The following is a 7,743-nucleotide window of genomic DNA, read 5'->3' on the forward strand; positions in this document are numbered from 1 at the left end:
GGTTTCCATCTTTTTACTGAACCCTTTATCCACAACAATACGATCTGTGAATCGCAATAGAAGTAGGTCTTACATGGTCTTTTCCTTCTCACGACTGTCTCAATTTCGCAGGTCAATCTTGCCGCGAGTAGTGCTCCGAGTAACTCCAACCTCGGTAGAGAAAGGTTCTTCAGTGGCGCAACTCTGCTTTTGGAAGCAATCAGGTTCACGGAAATATGGTCTCTAAACCGGACTCTGAGGTACGCCGCTGCTCCGTAGGCTCTTTGACTGGCATCTGAAAAACTATGAATCTCTATTTCACTCGAGTCATCTTCAGAAAGATCGAGAATGACCCTCGGCACTTGTAGTTCGGATAGGCGGGGAAGTTCCGAACACCATTGAATCCATTTCTCCTTGACATCCGCTGGAAGCTCATCGTCCCATAGCAATTTTCGAAGCCACAGTTCTTGGAATAGACACTTCAGCCTAATCGTGTAGGGGGCTAAGAAGTCCAATGGGATCGAAGATTCTACCTGCTGTTTGCAATAAGAAGCGTTTCGTATTTTTGTTTTGTTTCAGGAATTCCACAAGGTCCATGATATCCATGGCTAGATAATCATGAGAAGCATCCCATGGCATTCCCAAAACTTTGTGCATGTTGATGCCGTCCGTATGCTGAGGATGGACGTCAAATATCTCTTTCTCCCATAGATGAATCAGCCTGGGATCGTTAGATATCCATTTACGAAGATTCATGTTGGCACCTCTCATGATCTCTCTAGTTTCACGAGAGACTCGCAATGCTTCTGTCACGCTGTCTTCTCCAGCCACTAGATCATCGACGTAAACACAGGTGTCGAGCACTTCAGTTGCAGTTGGATAATTGTCGCGTTGTTTTTCTACGTGTGTTTTGATCGTAGCAGCAAGTAAGAATGGGCTGGCATTGACACCGAATAATACTCTTTTGAATCGAAATTCTTGCACGTTGGCATGATCGCTGATGCACCTTGCATTGGTGAATAGAAACCTCACTGCATCTCTTTCTTTTTCTGCAAGAGAAATCTGTAGAAATGATTTCTCGACATCTGCAAGAAACGCGATTTTGTTGAGACGAAAGTACATCAACAAATGAAAAATGTTCGGGTTTAAGTTGACACCTGTCCAAAGGCAGTCATTTAAGGACAGTTCACCTGGTTTGTGAGAGCTTGTGCTGTGATCTATTTCGTTAATATAGATGGCAGCATCTAATAGACCTTATTCTGTGCTTTGTTTATAATGTTCCAGTGATTTAAGATTGCCGTCTGTTCTGCTTCTGTGTCTCACGCTCTCTCGAGCATTCGCAATTATGTAGCTAACGCGTTAACATCTATTTCTATTCGTGCTTCATCCTTTATCATGTGTATGTGTATTAAATGCAATAAGTCAAAGAGTTCACTTCGTCTTCTGTCGTCTTCCACTCGGACGAATGTTTCAGCGAGAATGAAACATAAAACTGGCGACGAACTATGGGATGTTTACCAAACTGATGCCTGATGAGAGCTGGTATGTTTATTTCGACGTTGCTTTTCCTTATCACGCTCGAGTTTCGTGGCACTGGTATCTATTTATATTGATGTTTATAAAATTCTAACATGGCAACAATTGGGTCTATGCCTGAGTTCGATACCTCAGATTCGGGGTCCTGGGATTTATACTGTATATACAACAGCTGACTTTTTTCTTGGAAGCAAATGCGATAACGCTTCCTGAAAAGAAAAGGGCTGTTCTTTCGGCTGTGTGCGGAATAAAAACGCTAGGGATTTTGCGTTCCCTTGTGTCGCCTCAGCAGATTTCTGATGTGAGTTTCGATAGCATACTCGAACTACTGAAGAATCATTTCTGCCCAAAACCCTCCGAAATTTATTGCAGATTTCAATTTCATAAGAGAGTACAGGTAAACAATGAGTCAGTAAATTCGTACGTTACCGAATTAAGAAAATTAGCTGAAAATTGTAATTTTGGTGCTGCTCTTGCTGAACGATTGCGCGATCAGTTGGTATGTGGATTACGAGATGAAGGAACTCAACGGAAGTTACTGGCAGAGCCAAAATTGAATTCTGACGATGCTGTTGCCAAGTGCCTTGCAGCTGAAACCGCGTTTTCACAATCAAAACAAATTCGTTCTCGAAATTCTAAAGTTTCTAATTCAGGAACTTCTGATTTCGTTGATCAAGTGAAGTGTAAAAAGAAATTTAATTCGAAGCAAACAAATGTTTCAAAGGATGATTTTTCTAATAACAGTTGTGTATGTTTTGGTTGTGGTGGACGACATGACCGTTCTAATTGTCGTTTCAAATCAGCGACTTGCAGGCACTGTGGCAAGAAAGGGCATGTACAAACTGTATGCCGGGCCAAGAGTATTCAGAAGAATAAAGCATACACACATAATACACATGAAATTAAAACCGAAAATGAATATTCGAATTCTGTAGTTAACTTTTCTGGTTTCAAACAAGGTATCGAGGTTTTATTGAACAACCATGCATTAAATATGGAGATTGATTCTGGATCTTATTATTCTATAATTTCTAAAGAAACTTTTGAAACTTTGTTTGGTTGCTGCAAACCTAAGATTAGAAACACTTTTGTGAAGTTGCGGGATTTTCAAGGAAATTCAATTTCCCTTCTAGGTTCATGCATAGTAGAAGTCCAATTTGGGAACAAGAAAGTCAGATTACAATTGCTAATTTCAAAATGTAAACGCACAAATATTTTGGGTTTCTCATGGTTTGAGCCTCTGGGTATTTCATTGAATGGAGTCAAAAAGATTGAATCTAATCCTGTAGATTTTGTAATTCAAAAATATAGCGAGGTTTTTGATGCTGGATAGGGTACATTTGCAGGACCTGTCGTGTCTTTACCTCTTGATCCTCAATTTCCTCCCATTCGACTCAAGGCTAGGAATGTTCCACTTGCAACGAAACCAAAAATCGAGATTGTTTTGAAAAAACTTCAGGATGAAGGAGTTATTGAACCTATTTCGAACCCAAAGCGGTTGTTCCCGTTATTAAACCTTCAGGTGACGTTAGATTATGTGGGGACTGTAAGGTAACTATGAATAAGGCCATAAATGCTCACCCCTATCCAATTCCAGCTGTTAATCAGTTACTGTCAAACCTGAAAGGTGGAGGATATTACTCTAAAATAGATTTAGCTCAGGCTTATTTACAGCTTCGTGTAGACGAAACTTCAGCTGAGGCTCAGACAATTGTAACCTCACAAGGGTGCTTTCAAGGTTAACAGATTGCAATATGGTGTTAATGTTGCTCCTGGAATTTTCAGAAATATGATCGAAAATTTCTTTTCAAATTTGGAAGGAGTAGTTCCATATTTTGATGGCGTTTTGATCAGGGCTAATTCCCTAGATCAATTAGCATCAAGATTACAATGCGTGCTAGGCAAACTTAAAAATGTCGGATTACGTGCTGAAAGAGAAAAATGTCTTTTTGGAGTCACTGAAGTTGAATTTTTAGGGTACCGTATCGATGCTGCGGGTATTCACCCTTCCAATTCGAAAACTGAAGCAATACGTTCGACTCCCATTCCAAAAAACAAACAACAATTGCAGGCATTTTTAGGACTGATAAATTTCTATAACAGTTTTCTTAAGGATAAGGCTACAGTTGCGGAAGTGTTGCATAGATTACTGGATAAAAATGCACCATTCAAATGGTCAAAGATCCACGATGATGCCTTCAATTCTCTGAAGGAATTGTTAAGTTCGGATTGTGTGTTAGTTCCTTTCGATGAAAAGCTGCCCATTGTGTTGGCATGCGATGCTTCGCCTTTTGGAGTTGGTGCGGTTTTGAGTCACGTACTTCCTGATGGTTCAGAAGCACCAATAGCTTATGCCTCGAGAACTCCAACTACTACAGAACGGAACTATGCTCGAATCGATAAGGAAGCTTTGGGTATAGTATTTGGAGTAAAAAAGTTTCATCATTTTCTGTATGGTCACTCATTCACTATAGTTACTGACCACCAACCTCTCTTCGGAATTTTCATTAAAAATAAGCCCACGAAAGAGATTTTATCTCCGCGAATGCTAAGGTGGAGTTTGCTTCTAAATGCATATGATTTTTTGTTAATTCATAAGCCGGGAAAGAAAATTGGTAATGCGGATGCCCTAAGCAGATTACCGAATGCAAAAACTCCCGAATCCGTGGTCACTTCTCCATTAGAAGTGCTATTCATAGAAGAATTAGAAAATCCACCACTTCATGCTGTGGATATCTCAAAAATGACTATTAGAGATCCAATACTTTCTAGAGTGTTGAACTGGGTACTAAAAGGTTGGCCTGTTGAGATGAAAAATTCACAGTTTCGAACTTATTTCATAAAAAGGGATGAACTATCAGTGCATAAAATTTGCTTATTATGGGGAAATAGAGAAATTATTCCAGTGCCAGGTCGATCTCGAGTTTTAAGTGAATTGCATGTCGCGCATCCAGGCGTTGAACGCATGAAAGCTCTTGTAAGATCGTTCGTATGGTGGCCAGGCATGGATGCTGATATTGAAAACTACGTAAGAAGATGTACGAACTGTCAGCGTACAAGGCATGCACCTCCCAGAGTTCCAATCCATCCGTGGGAAATAACGACAAAGCCTTGGTCCCGAGTTCACATAGATTTCGCTGGACCATTTCAAGGACAAAACTTCTTGATTCTGATTGACTCCTACTCCAAGTGGACTGAAGTACGACGAATGACATCAACTACTGCCACCGAAACCATCGATGTGCTGCGCGAGATTTTCGCTACTCATGGTTTGCCGGATGTTGTAGTTTCCGATAATGGACCTCAGTTCACATCTAACGATTTTCGCCGTTTCCTAGAAAGTAATGGTATTCGTCATGCACTGATTGCTCCTTACAGACCATGTGCAAATGGTCAAGCAGAGAGAACTGTCCAGTCGATGAAGGACTCTCTAAAACGCATCGTTTCAGGTTCCTGGAGAAAGTGTCTTTCCAATTTCCTACTTCATCAACACATCACGCCATCTTCAGTAACAGGGGTCAGTCCAGCTGAGCTGCTGATGGGAAGAAGGCTGACCACTGTCTTGGACCGTTTTCATCCAGACTTGGTGGTTGATAGAAGGTGGAAACAGGAGCAAGATGCAGCTACAGAGCAAAATCAACGAAAAGTGAGACGATTCGATGCCAAAGATGCTGTCTTCATCAGAAATTATACCCAGGGTGCATCCTGGATTCCGGCTACTGTTGTGAAACCAACCGGACCAGTGTCATACAAAGCCATCACCAATACCGGAGATGTTGTCCGACGTCACGCTGACCGAATGATGAACCGTTATCCCACAGATCCTACAAGTTTAGAGATTTCCGGATCGAGTCAAATTCCTGCAGATGTGACAACAGAGACTAGTGCAGAACCTTCAAGTTCAACGTTTGCAAACGAGCAGATACCAAACGATAACGGAACTGTGGCAACAAAGACTCCGAGACCGAAACGAACAATCATTCACCCAAAACGACTGGGAATCGACTACTTTCCTAACTAAGAAGGGAGGGGTGCTGTGATCTATTTCGTTAATATAGATGGCAGCATCTAATAGACCTTATTCTGTGCTTTGTTTATAATGTTCAAGTGATTTAAGATTGCTGTCTGTGTCTCACGCTCTCTCGAGCATTCGCAATCATGTAGCTATCGCGCTAACATCTATTTCTATTCGTGCTTCATCCTTTATCATGTGTATGTGTATTAAATGCAATAAGTCAAAGAGTTCACTTTGTCTTCTATCATCTTCCACTCGGACGAATGTTTCAGCGAGAATGAAACATAAAAGCTTGCATCGAATACAATTCTCATTTTTGACGTGACGCTTTCTGCTCGAAATACTGCTTGATGTGGCAAGTAATATACTGGTTTTCTATCAGTGTTCTTCGCGTCTGGTACTTTCTCTATAATCTCTTGATCTAAGTAATTGTCTAGTACTTCACGATACTGAGCAAACAAAGTCGGATCGTATCGCATTCTCTTGAGAAGGCTCTGTAATCGTTTCTCTGCGACACTAAAGTTATCATTTAGCTCTATCCAATCTCTCTTCCATGGAAGGCTAACTTCATATCGTCCGTCTTTGAAACAGACTGTTTTGTCAAACAACTGTTTGGCCTCGTCGGTTTCCTTGAATTTGGGATCGTCCATTATTTATTTATTCATATTTATTTAAATACAAACTACAGGCAAAAGCCCAGTTACAGTTTGCATATATGAATACGATTATCCCGATTGACTCCAGTTCCCAGAACTTTGCCGAACCCTTTTCAACCTCATCCCGATAACTCGTTAAATGGCAATGAAGATTGTTGTAGGTTACCGCATTCTGGAATCCACCCAAACACAGTTGTTTGAAGTATGATAGGCTCATTCTTCAATTTTATTTGGTCCAATAACTCGTAAAATATTTCTGCACCCAGCAATGCGTCTACTTTTTGCGGAATATTGAAGTTGGGATCCGCGTAACTCAAGTTTCTAGGAAGTTCAACGCAGGTCAAATCCAAACGCTTTGAGGGCGTTAAATCTGTTATCTTGGGAACAGCTAAAAGATGGAGTTTTTTGCTATAGCCCCCTTCGCGATTAGCGTTGTTACTTTTTTCTTTATACAAATACAACGCCACAACAGGCAAATTGCCCAACGAGGTGGCTGACTTAAGACATCATGGATCCCCGAGCCTTTTTTTGGAGGCCCTACCTACTACTTCTACACCATACATGCACCCCACTCACACACCCCCCCCCCACCGTGGAACCCCAACGAATCGGTACATGCGGGAATGTGCGTGTACGTGTAGTGAAACCTGACGTAAAGTTTTTTGTTTCTCTGTAATGCTTGTTATGTGTAGTGCTGCCATCTGCCACCAGTTTGTTTTCTAACTATGAGTGAAGTGTTATGATTGAATGATTTATCGTTGTAGGACTGTTGCTCTCTGTGGCGAGACTTTTTAACGGGGAGATCGGCTCGCATTTGCGCCTTGAAGTTGGGAACCACAGAAAACCAACTTCAGCCGACCACCACTGTGGGGTTCGAACCCGGATCCTCGCATCGCGAGTCCGTCACTATAACCACTCGACCACCACAGCGGCCGAGTTCACAATAGAGTCATTCAGTCCTGCAATAGGAACGTTTACAGTGTCTCTGTCCAATTTCTTTTCTTTCAGTGGGGGACTCGTTTTGGTTTTTGTGTTTGCTCATCCTCTCTATGGATTAATGAATGATGCTTCTTCCCACACGTACGGCATCTCTTATCGCTGCTCTTCTGACTTCTCTCTTCTGATAAGGGAACACCAATATCTCGTTTAGTAAGGGACGATTCCAGATTGTGTTGGCGCAGGGAGTTTCACCTCTAATAGGGTTGTTAATGAAATGGAATAGCTTACCCCTAGGGGTAGTGATTTTTAACACGATTGACACGTTTGAAAAAGAAAATCGGGGTCGTCTCAATGCATATATCAAAGCCCGAAATCGGCCAATTCGATAAGTGACCGCCTCGTCGTCGCGAATCGGTCAATTTCGCTAAATATTGACCCGACCAATGTCTGAATTTCGGACACTGGCCGGCCAGTTCACGGAAGTGGCCGGTGATCCCTGGCCAAAGTCTGATAACAAAAGACACGATTCGGGATCATCGTCGAGTTGGCAGCACTGCGGGCTTTGGCAGTAACACTTACATGCTCAATCCATGGCCCGCGGACCAAATGTGGCATTCT

The 7,743-nt window shown here is 41.8% G+C and overlaps 2 protein-coding genes across 2 annotated transcripts; both read right to left on the bottom strand.

The window, feature by feature from the left end:
* Positions 1 to 465: 465 nt before the first annotated feature.
* On the bottom strand, positions 466 to 1,101 carry LOC149083669 (uncharacterized). Its single transcript, XM_089235217.1, has one exon. The coding sequence runs from the start codon at positions 1,099 to 1,101 to the stop codon at positions 466 to 468; it is 636 nt and encodes a 211-aa protein (XP_089091343.1).
* Positions 1,102 to 5,736: 4,635 nt separating this feature from the next.
* On the bottom strand, positions 5,737 to 6,180 carry LOC149083670 (uncharacterized). The gene has a single exon (XM_089235218.1). It carries the CDS (start codon positions 6,178 to 6,180, stop codon positions 5,737 to 5,739), a length of 444 nt encoding a protein of 147 aa, XP_089091344.1.
* Positions 6,181 to 7,743: the final 1,563 nt, after the last annotated feature.

Source organism: Pholcus phalangioides, unplaced genomic scaffold, assembly GCF_987345545.1.
Source record: "Pholcus phalangioides strain wild (caught in Gottingen) unplaced genomic scaffold, Ppha-v1.0 ptg000008l_1, whole genome shotgun sequence".
NCBI classification, from domain to species: domain Eukaryota; kingdom Metazoa; phylum Arthropoda; class Arachnida; order Araneae; family Pholcidae; genus Pholcus; species Pholcus phalangioides.